This window comes from Puccinia triticina, chromosome 2A, assembly GCF_026914185.1.
Source record: "Puccinia triticina chromosome 2A, complete sequence".
Classification (NCBI taxonomy): domain Eukaryota; kingdom Fungi; phylum Basidiomycota; class Pucciniomycetes; order Pucciniales; family Pucciniaceae; genus Puccinia; species Puccinia triticina.
In genome coordinates this window covers 2,589,546-2,611,221 of record NC_070559.1, presented here as the reverse complement: position 1 = coordinate 2,611,221, position 21,676 = coordinate 2,589,546, and the positions used below count along the sequence as shown (strand labels likewise).

At 47.0% G+C, this 21,676-nt stretch overlaps 1 protein-coding gene across 1 annotated transcript; it reads right to left on the bottom strand.

Moving 5' to 3' along the window:
- Positions 1–19,490: 19,490 nt before the first annotated feature.
- PtA15_2A266 (uncharacterized protein) lies at positions 19,491–20,753 on the bottom strand (the record flags this gene model as incomplete). Its single annotated transcript, XM_053166269.1, has 5 exons — positions 19,491–19,508; positions 19,588–19,955; positions 20,034–20,413; positions 20,502–20,607; positions 20,696–20,753. 5 exons carry the CDS (start codon positions 20,751–20,753, stop codon positions 19,491–19,493), a joined length of 930 nt encoding a protein of 309 aa, XP_053017508.1.
- Positions 20,754–21,676: the final 923 nt, after the last annotated feature.

Below are 21,676 nucleotides of genomic sequence, written 5' to 3'. Positions count from 1 at the left end.
ATTGGTCTTCTTGGCTGACACGCTTCCCCTGATTGACTCGTCAAGGAGGGAAGCTCCTCTGGCCTCCGCTGCTTTTCTGTTGGCCAGCTCTTTGCCCTTGATCCCGACGTGGCCCGGGCACCATTGGACCATAATCTGTGTTGAGATTGGGATAGAGTCAGTGAGTCAGCTGTATCCTGGATTTGAGAAAGAATGTATTGGCCTGATTTTGGAGCCCTTGGGTTCCTCAACCTGTCAATGGCCGCTTGGCTGTCCGTCAAGATGATTATTTGGGCCCCGGTTACCGGGAGCTTTGCCATGCTGCCTATCTCCAGTCCAAGCCGGATGCCTACCAATTTGCACTGAAAGTTGGAGGCCATGCCCGGCGGACCTAAGAATGCAAGTTCAGACAGACTTCCATCTATTGAGACTGCTGCCAACACTGGGTCAGCTACACTAACAATAGCTGTAGTGTAGCGTAGTGTTAGCTGTTTTCAGCTACGCTACAGAGAAGTTATTGTTAGCTTTGATTTTTTCCAACTAACACCAAGGCATTTTCTTGAAGAAAAAAAATAGCTGTTAGCGTAGTGTTAGCTGGAATTGAAAAAGAAATTTAACACTATTCCAATTCTTTGGAATTATCATTTTAGCGATGTTAGTGTTCCAAAAAGCTACACTAACTGTTGGTGTGGTTCTCTTTGAAGTTACGCTAACTCTCATTGTGGTGGTTGCACTTTGATTACATATGTAAACACATGTTGTGTAATTTTGCCCAAGACCAGGTTCTAATTGAACTCAGTGGACCACATTAGACCTCAGACAGCATCAATTTTCACTCCTGATATACTATATGAGAGTACACAACCATCATTCATTTATCATAATCATTCATCAGTTTATAACTTCTCCCTCAATAAACTCCACTCATCTCTTGCTTGATTGCTTCAACTCATCACTCAACCACCCTTGTTTCTCTTCTTTTTAATGGTTTGTATAAGTATATGTTTATTTCCCGTCTTGTTGTGATGTCTATGATATTGAAATGAGAGATCTTGGGCGGACATCTGCCTGGGGACTTGAAATAATTTATCATATTCATCGTAATAAGAAGAGGTCAAAAAAACACCTATTTTCTTCATCCCAAAGCTTGTGCCAGTGTCTGGTTTGAGGGAAAGAATTCAAGCTAACCAATTTAGTTCTGTGTAATGAAGCTTCTATTTAGCGTAGCGTATTTGTGACTAGCTATGCTAAATGTGTGCAAAAATTTTGTTAGCTCATAACAAGTTACACTAATTTCTAGTTTAGCGCTTATTTTTTAAATCTAACGTTATTTGTTTTGCAAATGAAATTATTATAGCTACACTGACTGTTAGCGTAGCGGATTTTAAATTTATCTAACACTAAATGAATCCAGGAGGGAAAAATGGCTGCTACGCTAAGAGATTTTGGTCAAATAGTGTAGTTTAGCGTAGCGACCCACTGTTGCCAACGCTGCTCCTAGCCCTTCCTCTGGGTGAGCAGAGCCGTCAGTGAAGATAACCAGGTCAGAAGCGGGGTTTACTGTTTCAAGGAACAATACCACTGATTGTTTTTGACAGCTCTGTTTATGAAGCTTAGGGCAAAAACCCGTCAAAAATAGGGGTTTTGGGCCCTAGCACTATAACTGTGCTGATGTAAACACTGGTAATGTAAATTACCAAACTTGTTACGTGGTAAATATGGCCACTAAAAGGGTTTTAACACTCTGTAACAGAGGAAGGATTAATTATGTAATTAATGATATGTAATTATTAATTACAGGGAATTAATTTGGCGTAAAAGTAGGTGGTAAGCGCTTAAACTGATTGGCTGCTTGACAGAGGCGGTGGTCTTACGGCAACTACTTATAAGGATAAAGCTTTAAATATGCTAATAAGGGATTTTTTGATGATTTAAAGGGTTTAATCCAGTGATTTTGCGTGCTGGGGATGGTTTGTAAGGAAAAGGGGCTACAGTAGTAGCAGAGGAGAATATTCACGGCAAACTTACGGTTTATGGGCGGTGAATGGTCTTGGGGAACTTTTCCTGAGGGCCAAACAGGCCTCTATTTATAGAGGGGACTTCAGTGGGCGCAACCACTAAGTCCTTTTCTCCCTATGGGAGTATCCTGAGAGGTGGATGATTTTTGCAATATGTGTTTTGCAATGTCAGTACATTGCAAACACCGCACAATGTAAAATTGCATATATTCAATTTGTAAATTATTTTTACAATTTGTGCGCTACATAGCACCCATTGTAAAGGTACCTGCCGTAAACCTCAATTTGTAAATCTGGCCCCGCAGCCCTACATCATGCAATTTTACCACCTGTGAGGTTACAATTCTCGTTACATAGCATGTAAATCTACATAAACCATGAACTAAAAACAAATTTGCAACTCAATCTTCACAATCCCTCCGGAATAACCGTCAACGCTCCCTCCGTTAAGCTTAATACTCCAGTATCTCACCCAAGGAGGCCTAGCATTTATCACCGCTTCCCTAAGTAGCGCAGCAACAACCTCGAAACCAACCAGTTTGTCATCAAAAACTGGGTTTAGGTGCCGCAACATCACCAATCGGTCCCTCCCCACTAATTCCCACTTTCCCACCGCCAACTCTATTCACCAACCTTAATAGAGATACATAAAATTATACCCAGCATATTAACCAGGAGATAAGGAGATAACCATATAGATACCCGTCAGATACCCGCGATAAGCTTATTTGTTTGCATTTGGTCATCGGAATCACTTCCCCATGCCCTGCAAGAAAATAATCTCAGCGCAAATCCTCCATCCCACCAGGCCAGTTGACCCTGATCCCCCCACCACGACACCCTCCACACCATCCATTCCCCCTAGCACTACCCTCTCCAACCCGGCTAGTGATACCCTCTGGCAAATACCCCCTCCTCATCTATCTGGCGGCCCTGAAGACCCGACATCGGCAGAACACAAAGACGTCGCCAACTGGCAATTCCCGGTCGCCATGGACCAGGGATTCTCGTTTTACATCGACCATGGCTGCGTGTTGGACAGGCAGGGATATCCCCTATACCCAAATGGATTGACTGTATTTGTCCGCCCCATCAACAGCGAGTTTGCAAACTTTGGAGCAGTTGGTTACTCAAAGCGCAGCAGAAATGGCGCCAAGTCGGACAAGTGGCGGGTTATTCAAATTTACTGTCTTGGTGTTCTCCGGTGCAATCAGGACGGGTGTGATTACGCAGGCCCCCCACCAACCGGCCACGGAAAAATAGAGGAGTTCCTCAGCAGGTTAGTAGGATCCATGGCGTCCCTTATGTGTTCTGCGGCTACCCTTGACACTGTTCTGATCATTATTGGGTCAATTGTGCAGTAACCCAACCTGCAAAGGCCTTGCCGGTCGTTTCCCAGGCAAGATTTATTGGGAAAGTTGCTCAGATACACATTGCCAATTCGGCTATCACAAAAAAACTGGCTGGGGGCTCCTCCGACACCGTGGCTTCCACAACCATCGATGGCCCTCCTCAAAGAAACCCAACCCATTGGCAAAAAAGGACTTAACCGAGACCGTCAAGAATAACCCAAAGGCCACTGCCCTCCAGCTCAAGGTCTGTATCTTCTATTTCAAATTTATCCGCTTTCCTTCTCCAATCTTTCGCCTGTGGATTGGCATTTCACATGCTCACTGGACTGGAAATATTTTTTTTGGTCCATCAGATAAGGAATATAACAGCGCCAGGCAAACCTACCACCAGTGTGGTTAACATTCACGAGTCACTGGGGAACTCCGACCGGCTGCGCCATCTTCGCCAACAGATTCTTCAGCAAATGGATTTCGGATCCAGCAAGGGCGGTGATGGTGGCGACAAATTCATGCACGATTTGTTTGAATGGCAATTGTAAATCATCTGACTATCTTTTTACTCAGATTATTCACTCACTGAGAATCTCATTGATTTTGTTGACATATTCCATGCAGGAACGGAATGGATATCATTTCAATTGCTTGCAAGCGTGACGAAGAGCATATTACTTTCCAGACAAACTGGATGTCACAACGCTTGTTTGATCGTAGCGAGGAGGGCGGGAAACTCTACTCAGGAGGTTTGATCTCGGACGTAACTTACCAATTTTTTGCTTCCGGATATCTCCTTACAACCTCAATGTACTGCAACGACATTGGTCGGTGGATACCAGTCCAGCTGAGCTGGATCCGAGGGCTCAGCAAAGCATATTATACCATCCATTTCTCTATTCTTTTCCGTCAATTCCTGATTCCCTCACTCCTGCAACACAAATGCGAGGGCCTTGCTCAAAGCATTGTTGATTTTTCAAAAGCCCAGCAGAGGGGTTTCATCGCGGCCTATATGGAAGTATTTGGCAAAACGGACCCCAAGGAAGCCAAGCGCAGGCTCAAGGGGTGTTGGGAACACTTCTGACAGTCGATCACAAGGGTGAAGCGCAACCGGGCAGTCATAATGGCCGATGAGCAGGTGAGGATTGCTGATTTTATTCCCCTTTCTTGCTCTTGTAGGCTGGATGAACGCTAACCCAGGCATTCCCTCTCTCTAGGCGCTCTTTGAAGCTAAGTGCTTGGCATTATTGCAGCCATGCGACGCAACTGGTCGTACTCACGACGAAAAGATCAACGAAATGCGACACCGGTTCCCAAAGGTCAAGGCGTGGCTTGACTGGTGGACAATGGCGGACGTCGAGTCCATGCTGTTTCCAAGCCGCCGCAAGATGCTCGAGGACTCGCCCAACGGCGAAGATGGTCTTCCAAGCTCGACAAATGCTCAGGAGAGCATGCATCGCGTGTACTATATGTTTAGGTCAGTCGGTTTTTTCTTATCTTGTCTGCTTTACAGCACTTTATCTCTTAGATCAATCTAACACTACTGTGTTTCTCCCTGTAGTTCCGGTAAAAAGAGAATGTTGGCCGGCTTTTCGGAGCTTTACGCCTTTGTTAAAGCTTTGGAGACCGATCACTCCCTCAGGATGCGCGGGGTGCCGATCCAATATGGGATTGCCACCAAGGACCAGAAGAGCATAGCTCAATCAATTGGCTGGATCAAACCAACCAAGCGACAGAGGGCAGCAATGAATGATTACCGGCCACCAGACACCACCGAGGCTCTCCTGGACGGTCCCAACAAGCGGGCCAAGCTTGGAAGGCCGCGAAATTCCCAAAACATCAACCGGGCGGCGCATACGACTTATGCGTCCTACGCCGCCTTGAAGAACGCCCCCAGGCAAAACCAATGCTGGCTGGCTGCTTTGTTGGATTTCTTATATGCGTTATACACGCCACTTTGGCTGTGATCCCCGGGCGGCAAAAAAAACGACCTTTTCGACATTCTTCTCTCCCACTTTGCCTCCAGATCAACAAACGAGCTAGTTGGGAACAAATCATTGAAGGCAATCCTTACTCGCGGGTCAAACCAGCTATTCAAAGCGGCTCGCAATCTCCATCCTACCTCTTTCGTCGCCGGGGAGTACTCGTCAGCAGATTTCTTCATGGAAATCATGCTGGACCCAAAGGCCAACTCCTCAGAAGCTTTGCAAACACTGTTTGCAATGGAAGAACATCGAGTCTTTTCGTGCCCCCGCAAGCAACACAGCAAGCCAATCAATCATCCCCGATCTGACCGCGTATTGGCCTCGCTAAAGATAACTCAAGCTATGTTTGACAGCAACGGCATTGGCTATGCTGATGCGGGGGCGCTCATCACACTTTGGGAATTGTCAGGGCTAGCGGGTACCTCTGGTCTTCAATGTCAGACTTGCAACACCTCCAGGAGTAAGAAATTCCGACCCAGTAAGCCGCAGAATCCAGATGATATTGCCGGAAGCTTTTTGGAAGAATTGTCTACAATATCCTTCCCCAATGGGAAATCTCCTCCTCATCTCTACTTCAACATCAACTCGACTTCAATTCTCGATGAACAAAAGCAGGTGGAATTTGTGGCCCAGATGAGCTGGCCTTTCAAGTTGACGGTATCCGGGAAGGAATACACTTTAATCTTGCGTGGATACTGGGGTGCCCATCACTACTGGGGCAAGGTATTGCGGCAGATTCAAGGCGTCACTGGTGTTTGGCTACACAACGATCAAGAAAACACCGGCTATGCTCAGATGGTTGACCCGGTGCCTGGAAGTATCAGTGGCGCACATCCAAACACCAGCTGGTTAATCTAATCTCAACAATGGACCGACAACGAGGCCACCTTTGTCAAAGAAAGCAATCAGAGGATCCGGCGTGACAACCCAAAAATCTCATCGGGGTTCCCCTTTGAGCACTTGCAAAGTTTTCTTGAATATCGGTTACAACGGCGACATAACGGGTGATGACATTGTGGGACCGGCACCATCCGCCAACCCTGTGCCTAAGCCCGTGAGAAGTAGAATGAAGTCTACCAAGTTCATTGGTGACAATATATCGTCACCTTTGTGCTCTGAAGACTGGAGCGAAGATCTCTCAGACCACAGCAGCGAAGATGAGGAATCTACCAGCAAGGAGTCATTGCATTCAGACTTCCAAGCAGTTTTGTCACCTCAACCAAGCCAACCTGTCACCGAACCAATCAAGATACGACTCCAATTGAACAACAGTCAACCAAATCAATCTATTCCGACTCCCCCTCCTGAGCCGACTCCAGCAGCAAGAGCTACCTCCAAGGCCCCTACCAGACGGAGCCAGCCTTCAAGAGCCCCTCGCCCCTCCTCTTCCACCACAGTGTTGCCACCTCTGCTTCCGCAAGACTCGCTACCGGACCCTGCCGCAGCATCTGCTCCATTGGCCTTGGGTCCCAATGTCCCCTTTTCAGAGTTGGCCCCCAAGAAGCCTGCCAGAAAACGTGGTCGCCCTCGGAAGCCAATCATATCCGACAGCAAATTTCAGCCGGCCCCGTTGAGCAGTGCGGACTGGGAGCGCATTGCGGCCCGCTCAGCGGCCAACTGAGAGCTCACTTCACCGCCAAGAATGTGAAGTTTCAAGCCCAGAACCCAGGAAATCCAAGGAAGTCCCTCATCATTGACCTTGGAAACCTGGCCTCAAGTTTGAGTGATCGACCTGCGCCCACATCTCACAAAGACACCCCAAGCCAGAACTCCGCTCCCTTGGACGAAGTGGTTGCTGCTCAGAAGGCCGCGGGCACTCAGAAGGCCATGGCTGCTTGGAGGGCAGCTGCTGCCAGGGAAAAAATCAGCGCTGTCAAGTCAAAGGTACCGACGCGCAGATCTTCATGTCGAGTTTCATGATCTCTTTGCTGTTTCCCCCTTCCCCTGTCCTTGATCTCTTCCCCTGTACTTGATCTTATCTGCTTGTGGGTCCCCATTCCCCTCCCTCTTGGCTTATTTTCTCTCCTCTCTCCTTCCCTGTTTTCGACCTCTTAACGTATCATGTGTTGCCTTGTTTTTTTTCAGGCCTTTGGGGCCTTTTTTTCAAGGTAGTGCAATTTTACATATAATAGGCGGAATGTGTACTTTTACAATACCTTTTTTGCAATTTTATTCAAATTTCAAAAAAGAAGCTGCAATTTTATTTTTTGGGGCTTGGATATGTACTTTGACCATGGCCATTTTTACAATGGCCAGTGGTGGTAAGAATTAGTTTGGAATTGTGTAAAGTAAAGACCTTTGTGGCCTATTTTGCAATTTAATTTTTGCAAGGGCTTTTTTTGAGGCCCCTGATTTCCAGGGTTAAATTGCAAATTTAATTTATTTTGGCTGGTATGCAAATTTACAATTTCATGTTTTTACAATGTACCCACATGGTAAAAGAGAAATTGTAAAAATCAACAGCCCCGTATCCTGAGGTGTACACGTGAACAAGGCTTGGCTGTGGGCAATTTATTTGTACTAGAGGCCAAGGCGGCTGTGCCGCTGCAGAGCCCACATGCCCAGCCCCACTTTGTTTAGTCAGCAACAGTAGCTTTTTCACTCAGCAGCAATGGTTTTTTTACTCAGCGGTGGTATTTTATGCGACCATGTTTTTGAATGCTGAATGTACACATTTCTTGAGGTGATACATATGTAATCACCCAGGTTAATGTTTCTGTTGGGCAAAAAAGACTGGCTTTGAAAATATTTACAGTAAGGGTGTTCAAAGTTGAAATCATATTTTTTTCAAATCATAAAATCATAAAATCATAACACTTTTGAGTGATCATTTTTTATGTACCATTTTAGAATTGTTGCTCTTTTTTGAGTGATTGGGTGTTACACATTTTTTTCAGATTAAAATTTTATGAATTTATGGTGTTATAATTTTATGCAGTCAACTTTGAACACCCCTAGTGGTAAATTGTACAACACACTCAACAACTTGAATAAGTTTATGTATAAAACAAGACCAAGAACCCCACAGATCTCATAATTGGATCAGCTTGAGCCTACATAGATTGTGTGACCCACAGAGGATGATATGATATTCTGATTTTGCAGATTACAGGAAGCAGACCCATCTGAATGATACTGCATCCATTGCCCAACCTTTTAAGGGGGGGGGGGGGGGGGGGAACATTGGCTAAAATGTACATTTCTTTAATTGTTATTTAGATCAATACACAAGGTTCACCATAGAGGGGACAGCACTGATCAGCATTGGGAATTTGTTTCCAACAACAGCAAAGGCAAATAGAATCAATGGGTACTTGGGCAGGTTGGGAAAATGCTGGGGAGGGCACATGGATGCTTAGTAAGTTTGGTGTGGCGGCCAGGAACCTATGCAGCGGCCCCAACAATGAGTACCCTTCCTCCTCCCAATGCTGAAACAAATACAAGACATGGAGTGTCTCTGGTAAATGTTTATTCTTGAAGATGGAGACCTACATGTCCTATTTTTTGTTTTCAGCCATCATATACACAATAATAGCTAAAAACAAAAAAAATGGGACCTGTAGGTCTGCATCTTCAATGAAAAACGTTTACCAAATACACTCCATGTGTTGTATTTGTTGAGTCCTACCCCCCCCCCCCTTGGTTGATGTTTGGAGGTGCCAGGGAGGGGAGAAGGAAGCCCATGAAAGCCAGTATCAGGGTCTCTGTGGTAGGTTATGATATTTTTACTTGTGGGGGCTTTGAAACAGGGAACTGACACCGAGTTGTAAAACCCCCGCCTTGAGGACAAGCAGATACCTTGATTGAGCTGGGGAAATTTGCAATTGCAGGTCTCCTGTATGTGTTCAGGTTGGATACTTGGGGTTTGGCAGAAGCTAGATCTTGTCCTGGTTATCAGTAGTATCAGTGAGAGTATAACGGACCATTTGCCAATGGAAGTGTTGGGACAAGGCATGCTTTGAGTCTGACTATAAGAGCTACATTTGGGGCTAGCCTACACAAGCATTGATGTTGTTATACCAGTCGCGGTGTTAGTACGACTTACTGACATTTTGGTGCAGGTTTTTGATCCAAGAAATCACGCTCAACTTGAAAGGTTCAGGTTGAGGAAATTTGGCTATCAAGATACTGAAATATTTTAAGAAACTAAGAAGATTTTTCTAGTTACATCTATAACATTCCCTCACTTTGATGGAAAGAACAATATGGGGGAAAGACGCACGCCGACGACGCCGGTCTTCTTCTTCCTGAGAGCCCAAGAACTCGGAGACGGGCGAGAGCTGATCGTGGCGTTTGCGGATAGCGTCGAGACGGGCATTGAAGGCGAGGATGATCTTGACGACGTCCCTAGCCTTGGGGGTCCTGGGCCCGGCGGCGGCGGCGTTGAGCCGGCTGAGGCGCCAGACGAGCAGCCGCATGTAGTAGCCGCGGACGCCCGAGTTCCAGTGCAGGAAGAGGTGCTGGAAGACGAGCGGGTCGAGCAGCAGGTCGAGACATAGCGCTTTCAGCGTCTCCGGCTGCGTCGTCAACCTATCCCAAGAAACCCCCTTGTCAGTTACAAGAAAGAGAGAGAGAAGGGGGAGACGCACGCCTCGAACTGGGAGTAAATGAAGGCGATGGTGCGCATGACGCAGACGGTGTTGTCGGCGGTGAGGAGGATCCTGCGAGGACGTCGAGGATGAAGGGGAGGTTGAAGAGGGCGAGGGAGGGTCGGACGAGGACGGGGGGGCTGGGGAGGTCGTTGAGGAGGAGCGGGGGGGCGGGGGCGGTGTAGAGGACGGTGTAGAAGAGGCCGTCGAGGAAGTCGAGGAGGAGGAAGACGGAGCGGGTGTTCCACATGGAGGTGCGTTTGGTGATGGCGCGGATCCAGAGGCTGAGCAGGCCGCCGAAGAACTGGCGCCGGCGCGCGCTGTCGTCCAGTTCTCCCTCCTCCTCCTCCTGCTGCTCCTGGGGGGAGGAGGGAGGCCTGGGCGAGCCGCCGACGATGTCGAGGGCGGTGGAGACCAGCCGAAGGTGGGCGAGCTCGAGCACCTTGGGCTTGGCGCCCATCGCCAGGTTGGCCGACTCGCCCGCATTGAAGCTGCTCGTCGTCGGGCCCAGCGTGGTGACCGAGCGCAGGCTGCGGTGCACCAGCGAGTCGCACTTGTCCAGGAAGGACGCCGAGACCAGCAGGAAGCCCGGCATCGAGATCAGCGTCGACGGGTGCACCACCGGCCGCGCCTGCGGACGCAGGTAGGTCGCCAGCTGGCGATGGTAGGCCCGGTAGAACGCGAACGGGAGGTCGGAGTCCGACGCCTCGAATCAACCTATCCCAAAACACTCAATCAGTCATGCGCGGGGGGCAGGGAGAACGGGAGACGGACCAATTGCCGCTCATCCCGACCTGGATGTCGCCCTCCTGGACGAGCAGATTGTCCGAGTCGGAGTGTATACTGTTCTTGTTGACAACGCCTCGCCGGTCCAGGCACCGCCGCGGAGGTCAGCGTTACATGCAGGGGCGTGGCGGTGGCGTGGTAGTCATGGCTTGATGAATGTGGCGTCAATTTTGCTGAGGGCAATTCCCGATTGTCTATAAAAGAGGACTCCGGGTTGTGTCTTTGTGTCCCCCAGGGCGTCCTCTGCCGCTGTATGTACTTCCAGCGTGCGGTTCGCCCTCACCCCTCCGCTGTTGCACTTGCACAGTTTGAGGGGCTAAACTCGTTGGCCCCCCTTTGCATAATGCCTTCAATGCGGCGCGCTGGGGGCCATCCACCCACTATTTTAAACCCTGCTAGACAGGGCTGGATAGTGGGTCTAGTTTGTGGTGTTTAGATTTTTTGTTAAGAACACTTTTTTTGTGATTTGCTTTTTTTTGGAAGGGGGAACCCTTGCATTTTTTTTTGTAATTTTGTTGATTTGTAGGGGGAACCCTTGATCTTTCTTTCCGTGTTTCTCTGTCTTTAATAAACTTGGATTATAATAGACCAATTTTCCTGACTCTGTCACATGACATGTTTATAACCAATTTTCATGTGAAAGAGCTTCAGTAAAAGTCTACATAATACTTTCACGGGGTATTTTTACACGAGTAATATTACTCTTTACACCAGGGGAGATATGTTCCCACTCTCCAGAGAGTGCCAGAGCTGAATTTCATGTGAGTTTTGGTTGGATGTCAGTCAGATGTACATTAGGAAATGATTCTGAATTTTTGTCAGAAACAAATCACAAGCTTTTGGTAATTTTGTTGAAAGTGATTCAGGAGTCAATGCAATGTTTTCTAAAAACTTCTCATGATTTAAGGGGAACTCTATTTCAAAATTTCAATGAAATCAGATTTTGTTAAATGCAAACTCATCAATAAATCATGTTGACTTTATGTTGAAATGTAGCAAAACAGGCTAATAATTTCCAAATTCACTTTTTCTGCACAAAATATATTTCCCCAATTTGCTAATATTTTCCCTCAGGCTCAAACATACCAGCAAAAAAACATAGAAACAAGCTTTATTTCTTTTGCAGAGCTACATACCAGCAAAAAAACACAGAAACAAGCTTTATTTCTTTTTCAGAGCTTTTTGATATGAAATGCAGAAAATTCTGCATCCCAATATTATCAAGTAGAATATATCAATGCAGGCTTGAGCCAATTGATTGATAGGTAGCCGGCAAGAGGTGTTGGGTACTGGAGCTGGCCACTTTCCACCCGCATACCTGCGCGGGTGCAGCTACCCGCCACCTCTTTTGGATGAAGTTCTGAATCCCAATAACCGCACCTGCACCCGCACCTGTTGGGGGGTACCTGGCGGCCTGGGAAGGTACCCGCGCAGATACCCGCGGGTACCCGCATCTTGTCATTCACCTTGAAAACCGGAAGGAATGCCTTCTGGTTGATGTGGCTTTATAATCTCTTTGACCAGAAGGGTTTCTTCTGGTCATAGAGTAAATAAAAGCCTCTTCACACAGAAGGTATTCCTTCTGGTTGGGAACAATGAATGTCATCAACGACCAGGAAGGCTTCCTTCTTGTGGCCAAGGGTTTTCAACCCCTGCAAACAAGAGGGTATCCTTCTGGTTTCCAAGGTTGTACAGCCCGGAGGACCCAAAGGAATCCTTTCTGGTCGCAGAGGTGATACAACCTTGGCAAAAAGAAGGAATCCACTCTGGTTGTAGAGGTAATACCGCCTTGGCGACCAGAAGAAACTCTTCAGGTTTCAGAGTCTACACAGCCTCTGAAACCACAAGGATTCTCTTCTGGTCGCCGAGGTTGGCTGGAGTTGGACAAGGTTGACAACCCAAAGGAATCCGGGGGCAGGTGTGGGTGGGTTTGGGTTCAAACTTCAATTACCCGGTATCCGTTAGATTTCACCCAGAATCCCAGAATCCAGACCCGCACCTGCTTGTCACCCAAATGTATGCGCGTACATGGTAATATCAGCATAGAGTTGGAAAACGGGTACCCGCTGGAGCTGGGCAAAACAAAGTTAAGAACCAATTGCGGGTACCTGCTATCTGCTGGTGGGTAACCCTGCTGGCCGGCAGGTATCTGGTAGTGGATGAAGTGGAGTAGATTCAGATAATGTGATAATTTTCAAATAAGTGAGGAAAGAGAACTGAAGTGAAAGTCTGTGTACAAAACCTGTAACAGGTTTCGCAGTCAAGAGCTAACACTTCAAGGATAATTAAATTTCCCAAAAAAAATACTCAAAGTTTGAGGTTGGGAAAATCATTGAAAAAAATCACTCTGTACTGAAAAAAAATGCAAACTGAGCGTGCTCAGCCAAAAAAAAATGTGTCAGACTGAGTAAAAAACAATGGGGCACATTTTTGGGTTGATTTGTTGGACGGGCCTGCACAAGGCCTGCATGGGCCCCTAACAGGCCCGTTAGGCCCATTGAAAAAGTAGTATTTGTTTGGAATTCCCATGCTCTGCTAAAATGTGAAATGGGTTGAACTGAATGAAAAATGAGGGGGTACATTTTTGGGGAGATGTTTTGGACGGGCCTGAATGAGGCCCACATGGCCCTCACAAAGCCCACTGGGCCCATTGGAAGAGTAGCCTTGGTCAAGAATGCCTATGCTCAGCTAAGAAACAAAAATGTGTCAACCTGAGTAAAAAACATGGGGCCACACTTTTGGGGAGGGCTTATTGACAGACCTGAATCAGGCCCGTCAGGGACCACCCAAAGCTGGTTTGGCTAACCCAGAAGTAGTCTTGGTTAAGAATGCCCATATGATGTTTCAGAACAGCACCAATTGACCACTAATCAACAGAAGACATTGAAGGGCTTCTGACATCTGTATGACATTTGTGCACTCACAGAATGTATGTCTAGGCCCTTTCCTTTCCCTTGGAAACCTGTTGGCCTGTACGGGCCTGATGCAGGCCCGTCCAAAAAGCCTCCCCAACAATGTGCCCTTAGGGTTTTTACTCAGTCTGACACATTTTTATTTCTTAGCTGAGAATATGCTTTCTTAACCAAGGCTACTCTTTCAATGGGCCCAGTGGGCTTTGTGGGGGCCATGTGGGCCTCATTCAGGCCCGTCCAAAAAATCTCCCCAAAAATGTACCCCCATGTTCTTTATTCAGTTTGACCCATTTCACATTTTAGCAGAGCATGGGAATTCCAAACAAATACTACTTTTTCAATGGGCCCAACGGGCCTGTTAGGGGCCCATGCAGGCCTTGTGCAGGCCTGTCCAACAAGTCACCCCAAAAATGTGCCCCGTTGTTTTTTACTCAGTCTGACACATTTTTATTTTTTTGGCTGAGCACGCTCAGTTTACATTTTTTTTCAGTACGGAGTGATTTTTTTTCAGTGATTTTCCCAACATCAAACTTTGAGTATTTTTTTTGGGAAATTTAATTATACTTGAAGTGTAATACAGTGTCACAACATCCCCCGCCCCCCTCCCCCGCAACAAGAAACCTGTACACCACAGGGTGTCAATGTTCTGTTGACACTCTGCCTGAGTGTCTCCCTAACGTTGCTTTCCTCCGCAAGGGGGAACGTTCTGAAGAGGTCAGAAATCACCAAGAAAGAAATTGTTGGTGTTGTTTTGGTTGTCACAACGGAATCTAAGAGCAAAGCGACCTCCAAAGAAGGGACATATTAGTTTTGGATCCTGTACAGTCCAAGATGTGTAATGAATGATGAAGCAGAACCAATGGTGGTCATAAAAAAGGAATTTGAGTGCCACTCAAGGCCTCAAAATTTTTTAAAAATATGTAGAAAGATTCTCCATGATCTTCTGCATCTTTTGTTCCCCCAACACCTAATCACCCAATGAGAATAGGTGCTGCTACAAAAAAATTCTCTCAGGTCACGGGGTTGACATGGTGTATAAGTTCCTCCTTTGGAGGTTCCTGGCGGGATGGTATCCCCCCTCCACAAAGAGAAGGACTCATTTAAGTTAGCAACAGAATCCTGTCGGAGAGGGGTGGGCATGCCAACATTGTTGGACCGACAGAGTCCTGTATATTCATTGGCCAATCACTCCAGCAAGGTTGAGTGGACACATGCCCCTCTCTGCTTGAGGAGTGTGTTGAGAGATCCACTCCTCAATGCTGGGAGACTGTATTACCCAGTTTGCTTCTACCATTCCACAGAAAAAAACATCCAAGGCAAGAAAAAAAAGGAACAAAAAATCAAGTCTCCTTCTTGAACACTCACTTGGCAAAGCATGAAAATCCCCCCCCCAAAAAAAAAGCAAGTGTGAACATGATCAGAGGAGTAGAGATAGCAGACATGCTAATTGTACACAATTGATTGATATTTGTTTTAGATTGTCTGTTTTTGAAGAGGTTGAGATATACAGTAAACATGCAAAGTGCCACAGACTGGCACAACATTCCACAAACAAAATCTAAATAAATAAAAAGAAATTTAATTTTACCATTTGGCATGGGTTGGGGGGTAATGCTGGTAATGTTGCTGGCAATGCTGGGGCTGTTGTTGTTGTTGGTTTGTTGGTGCTGCTGTTGCTTTTGAAGGCAATGGCTTGGGATGACAGGATTAGAGAACTGATTAAGCAACTGTTGATGATAATTCTGATGCTGATGGAGTTGTTCATAAGGATGATGAGGCAAGAGTTGACTATGGTCATGATTAGAATGATCAGCTGGACCAGAGGACTGAAGAGTTGAACAAGAGCTTGGCCGGTGATGCTGAGCCACCAAACCAGGATGCTGATTACAGTTAGCATGAGTAAAATGTAGAAAATGCCAAGATGCACTTGAAGTTACAGTGTTGAAAATACATTTTTCTAGATAGCTTTAAATATTATTATCAGGGTTGATAACGCATGAACCTGCATGAACTGGACAATTGGAACTATGATTAGCTGTATGTTTAATGTCACCAAACCAAGAATGGCAGGGGACTTTGGCAATGCCAATATGAAAAACCAGCACCACACCCGCACCCAGCACCCCTTGGTGGGTGTGGGCAGGTGCGGGTGGTACTTTCTACAGGTACCCGAGGTACCTGTACTATTGCTTGAGCTTGAGAGGTTGGAGTTGAGTTGCCCCGGCAGCCTGTGGCCTCCTGTGTCATAACTTGCAGCACCTCAGTTGTACTGTCCAATTACCCGTGATTGGACAGTACAACTGCGGCACATTTTTGTGATTCAGGCGGCTACTTGGTGCGGGTACCCGCCTGTTTTCACCCCTAAATCTGAACACCCACACCCGCCAGTGGGTACCCATTATGACACACTATACATGAAAATAAATATTGGTATTTACCATGTATTGTATTGGTGTAGCCAATATATCAATCTTCAAAATGATGTATTGTATCTGGTGAGCCAATACACTCCTGGAGGCAACGGTGGGCCACTACACTAAACTACACTATTTTAGCGTAGTGGCAAAAAGCACCGGCCTTTTTTGAGTAGGGTTAGCGCGCTGTTAGCACCGCTGCGCTGCGCTAACAGCACCCCAATTTTTGTTTAGCGTTAGCGCTCCGCTACGCTGCGTTGCGTTGCGCTAAGGCGCTTTTAGCGGAAAAAAGGCCTTTTTTGTTGCGAAAAGCGCTGTAGCGCAGCGGAGCGCGCCCTCTTTGGCACCCTTGTTCTTAGTGTTAGCGCAATTGTGTGCATCTGCGCTAACACTACACTAAAAGCTAAAATAGCTTTGCACCCTGTGTGCGTAGCATTAGCGCAGATGTGTGCAATTGCACTAACGCTACACTGACAAATAGCGCACTGTGCTGCGCTATGCTGTGCTAACAGCTATGGTTAGCGTAGCTGACCCACTGTTGCTGGAGCAAAAATTGCTGTTGCATTGGCTTGCCAATAGAATACCAATACAAAATATTGGCTCAAAAATCAATACAATACACACACAATACCAATACTTGTAAAGTATCAGTTACACTGTAAACCTCTGCCAAAGCGGATGCAGAGTTACCACCTAAACCACCAAAACCGGCAGTTATGCTACGCCATCTTGTGTGGCTTGTGAAAAAACTTGTCCATTGGCTCCAAGAAGGACAAAGCCATTGGAGATCTGGCGATAGTGGTATTTTGGGGGATGGCTAGGATGGGAGAGGTGGCCAACAAGAAGGCTGCAGGCGACATTAACAACCAGTTTTCTTTACTAACAATGTGGTGAGCCTAATCAAAACCTTATCACACCACTCAGACACTCACCAGGAAGGAATCACCGCCCAGCGCCCTCTAGAAATCACCCTGGTACATGTAATCCACACCCACAGACACTTCATAACAGCCCAGAATCATCTCTACAGGCGCATCAAACCCTTCAGTATTTGCTTTCATGGATGGCCTCCACAATGGGTAATAAAGTATGTACAAATTTAGGTTCAAAGTGGGAGAAAGTCCACCATCAAACAGAGCCAGACTATTAGGAAGGACTCTGAGTGTTCACTAGAATTTACTCCTCTATATTCCATCAAGGCTTAACTCTTTCTCAGATGCATGGTGGCTGATGCGCCATGGCTATTGTTTCCTCTTATGTCATCCCAAGCCATGGAGTAGATGCCTTGTTGGTTTGTTGCCTTGTCCCCTTGTTGGAGGCCTTTTTTACCCTGTTCCCATCTTTCTGTTCGTCTCAGAACCACCTGTTGTCCCCTCACTATAAATGTAGAGCCTTTTGGCCCATTCTGTTTGTCCCCCATCAGATTGTCATTTTGCATCCCTGGTCACAGAATAAAGAATTACATAGCCTATTTTACTTTTGTCTAAAAAGCACTATTCTCAACATCTCATCAGCCACAGTTTTCTTTAAGAGTCCATACTCTTATTCTTTTCCCATATTACTCTCCCAACCTGATAGGCAGCTTTTCACGCACTCATCCCTCTCTAAGCTATATTCCCCCAATGAGTAGCTCCACAACGACGGACATAAGGAATGGAGAAGTAGTGAAAAAGAGATTTGTCTACTTGACTTTACGGAACGCAAAGACGGCGGCACCCGGGACTACTCAGACGCTAGTGCTACAGAGTACCGGGAACATGTTATGCCCCATAGAAGTGGTAACTATGCGTCTGGTCAAAGCAGGGGTTTTTAAAACATCACTCTTTGGTTACTATAAACATGGCGTACATCAGGAAAAAAAAGTAGTCACTTGATGGCAAGTGACATGACACAGCTTTGTTTTCAGCTCCAACACTCCTCCAATGCTGCTCCTCTCCACCAGCACATCTAGGGCTCACATGACAGGTGCCAGGATCAAAGCACTCAATGTGAAAAAACCAGATTATGCTCAGATTTGGCCCTGGCCCAGCTGATGCTCAGCTTTTACCCTGGCTCAGCTGATGCTCAGTTTTTTCCCTGGCCCAGCTGATGCTCAGCTTTGGAACCAGCCACCTGATGCTCGTATTTGGCCCTGGCACAGCTGATGCTCAGCCTTGGCCGTGGCTCAGCTGATGCTCAGCTTTGGCCCTAGCCTAGCTGATTTTCATCTCTGGTCCTGTCCAAGCTGATTCCCATCTTTTTCCCTGGTCTGGCTCAGCTGATACTCAGCAAGCTGGGCATCAGCTGGCCAGCTGGCCCAGGAATGGGTCAAAGCTGAGCATCAGCTGGGACAGGACTAGGAAAAGGCTGAGCAAGGACTGGTAAAAAGCTGAGCATCAGCTGCGCAAGTACTACTACAAAGCTGAGCATCACCTGGGCAAGGACTGGTCAAAAGGCTTTATTCCAATTCTGAGAGCGAGCTGTGTGAAAAAGCTGAGTATGAGCTGGGCAAAAAAGCTGAGTATGAGCTGGGCAAAAAAGCTGAGTATGAGCTGGGTACCAAAGCTGAGTATCAGCTGGATAGAACTGAGGATCATTTGAGCTCATCAAAAACTGAATAGGACCTCCTTGGTAAATTTTGGAAGGTGAGGAGATTGTTGGGAGATTGGGGTAGATAGTGGATAGATATTGGATAGATGGTGGGTAGCTGGCTGGAGCTGGTGTGATGTCACTTGTCATCAACTGACTATTTTATTTTCCTGGTGGTACAACAGCATTTAACAAGGACGGTCGCTGTGTCCAGAATACAAATGACACTTCAGCAAGGAGGTTTTGACGGTTACCTAGGCCACTCCTTTAGGGTAGGCGGCGCATCTCTTTGGTTTGCTTTTGTTAAACAAGTGGAGGATATCTGTGACATAGGACGTTGGAAATCTAGCTGTTAAAAACTATATATTCGGACTTACTCGGAGGAGGATCTGTCAGAAGCCAGGAAACTCCTAAAGGAGCTGAATCGAGTGTGGAGGGACAGATAATTGGTTTTGCTAGTGTAGACGGCGAATTTTTAGAATGAAGAATTGGGTTTTTGCGCAATGGGCTCAGGCTTGCATTATAAAAATCCTTTTCCTGAGAGGTGGTTTTTTTGCCCTCAAACTACATTCTTCTTGAGAGAAATCCTACACCAAACAATTTACCTTTTTCTAGTCTGATTGGGTAACATCCTCCCACCAAGCCTGTTGGCCGAGAAACAGAGGAAGTTCTACTCCCAATCTTTTCCCACACTCGGGTTAGCTGAGGACTACACATCCCTACTAACCCTAGAGGATATTTACACCCAATGCACGAAACCTGTAACAGCGGTACAGCAAAGGGAGGCGTAATTTAATTCTATCCTAGACACCAGTACTAGAAATAAACGGCAGCATCTGCTAAATGGAATTCCAAGAAGAGGGTATATCGTAAAGATGAGAGAGCATGCATTTGGTCTAGACTCGACAGTTCTCCTGAAGAGTGTAAATATGTTAAGTCAGTTTTAAATCACTATGGATCTTGAATCCCGACAAGAGCTTTTGAGAAATTTACCAGGCCGAGTAGGAATACATCACAAGCGCCAAGTGCCTGTAGCCTGTCCATCGTATCTGCGCTGTCCTTTTTGAAGACCATCGCCGATACGGCCACCCATTCGTTGTCATCCAATGGGCTGACAGTGGCAGAGCGTCGTCCTGGTGTTATTTTCAGGGCTTCTGGTAATCGCGCCCGGTTTATATTGTATTGGCAGAGTACATAGCGATGGGCCGCGACGACTCCCTTAATACGGCTAGTGATCAGATCTATCAATTGTTGATGTATTTCACACCTTGGAGGCCTGCTCGATTTAATTAGTACAGCTTCCGAGGTCATGATTGTGTGGATGGGATGTAGGCCTGCGGCACGCATTGTGGCACCAGACTCTGTACATTGAAGCCGCATTCAATCAGTTTTTCTTCGCAAAAAACGATGGGAGGACAGTTAGATATCTGTCAGCTTACCTACGAGATCTACAATCCCATCGGCCAAGCCTAAGGCACAAGCTGCTTCGACACTTCCACCGATGTATTCAATAAAAGTGGCATTGGGTTGGCCTTCCGAGTGAGTGGCGTTGATCCTGTCGTCTAATTGTTTGAAGAACGATTTGCTGACAACTTCAAAACTGGTGACAATCTTCTTTCCTGAAAGCTGATCCAGTGTTTTCACGTCAGAGTGGACAGGCACCTGAACTTGTAAGCTACATTTCCCAAAGTTGAGCGGGCAAATTTCTTCTATCAATCCGTCGAGATCCGCTTCGGCCACCATATCTTGCCCGGTGATTCCCAGATCGACATTTCCTTCGCCAACGAATCGAGGAATATCAGCTGCGGGTAAGAAAACTCTACATAGATCCAAGGAGATGAACCACGGAAAATCGTATTTAGCTTTGACTTCAAAACTATCATAAAAAAGCCTTTAGAATCGCTCACAATGCCATCTGGTGGTTTCCAACAAGACACACATCGAGCCGGTGACTGCGGCTGAATTGAATATCTGCACCCGATAACAGCCCTAAACATTTTTCGTAAAGCCTTCCTGGATAAGAATCCACAAACAAATCAGAAGTCATGTTAGATTAAGCTTTCGTTGTTAAATCAGAAACATGGGGTTACATGCAGCTGACCTTTCTTAGGGATAGCAAATAGTAGGCGATCAGACAGGGAATCCGCAAGAAAAGCCATCGAAAGATTTTTTCCAGGAAGGGTAGTCGCGCGCCTTGAGGGGAGTGTTGAATCGGGGATCAGGCGCGACGTGGATATCGGGCTAAGAGCATCTCCACCGCGGTCCCGATTCGGGTCCGTATGCGACCAAATAGCTAGCTTAACACAAGCCCCTCGTTTCAGAGGGCGGCGGGTGAAACACCGCCGGGCGCCTGTCAAAGCTAGACCAAATAGGGCCCGCGCCAAAAGTCAAAGACTCAAAAGACTCGAAGCCCCTGGTCAACCCTGGTTGTTCATGTGTCAACCTCTGTATGTATACTACATATATCCGATGGCAAGATCTTCAAGCTGCCTTTACCGAACAAAGCCTACATACCACCTACATATTGGGACCCGTTGCGCCCCGCGGGCCATCGCCGCGGGGGTGTGTGTCCAGGTCGCCGAGTCTCCGCAAGCTGGATACATATGTAGCCAGCTTGCCGAGAGGAGACCCCCCCCCCCCCCCGGCCACCTAGGCTGCCAGGAGCAAGTCGGGCGCGGTGCCTCCTTTCGGCGACCGGTATACATATACAGCTTGCAGAGAGGGGTCCTCCCGGCCCGCTGACCCGGCAAGAGCCCGCCGGGAGCAGTTCCCCCTGTTGGCGAGCTGGATACATAGGTATCGAGCGGCGATGGCTGCCGGTGGAGTTGGATTGGAGGGAGTTGCTAAAGGTACAACTGTTGACACCTGTGTCTTGCCCGATGGCCAGGGCAGCAAAGGGTGGCTCATCGTTGGTGAGAAAAAATGGGATTGCTCCCCACCTTGACAAGCGTGCCAGGTGACGCTCTCATTGAATCATTGAAACGCTGTAACCATGGTGGCCCCCCCTTGTGGGGCAGCAGTGGCGACAAAGGACGCGCCAAGCTGGTTACCCAATTGCCACAGTGTACATGATGAAGACCAT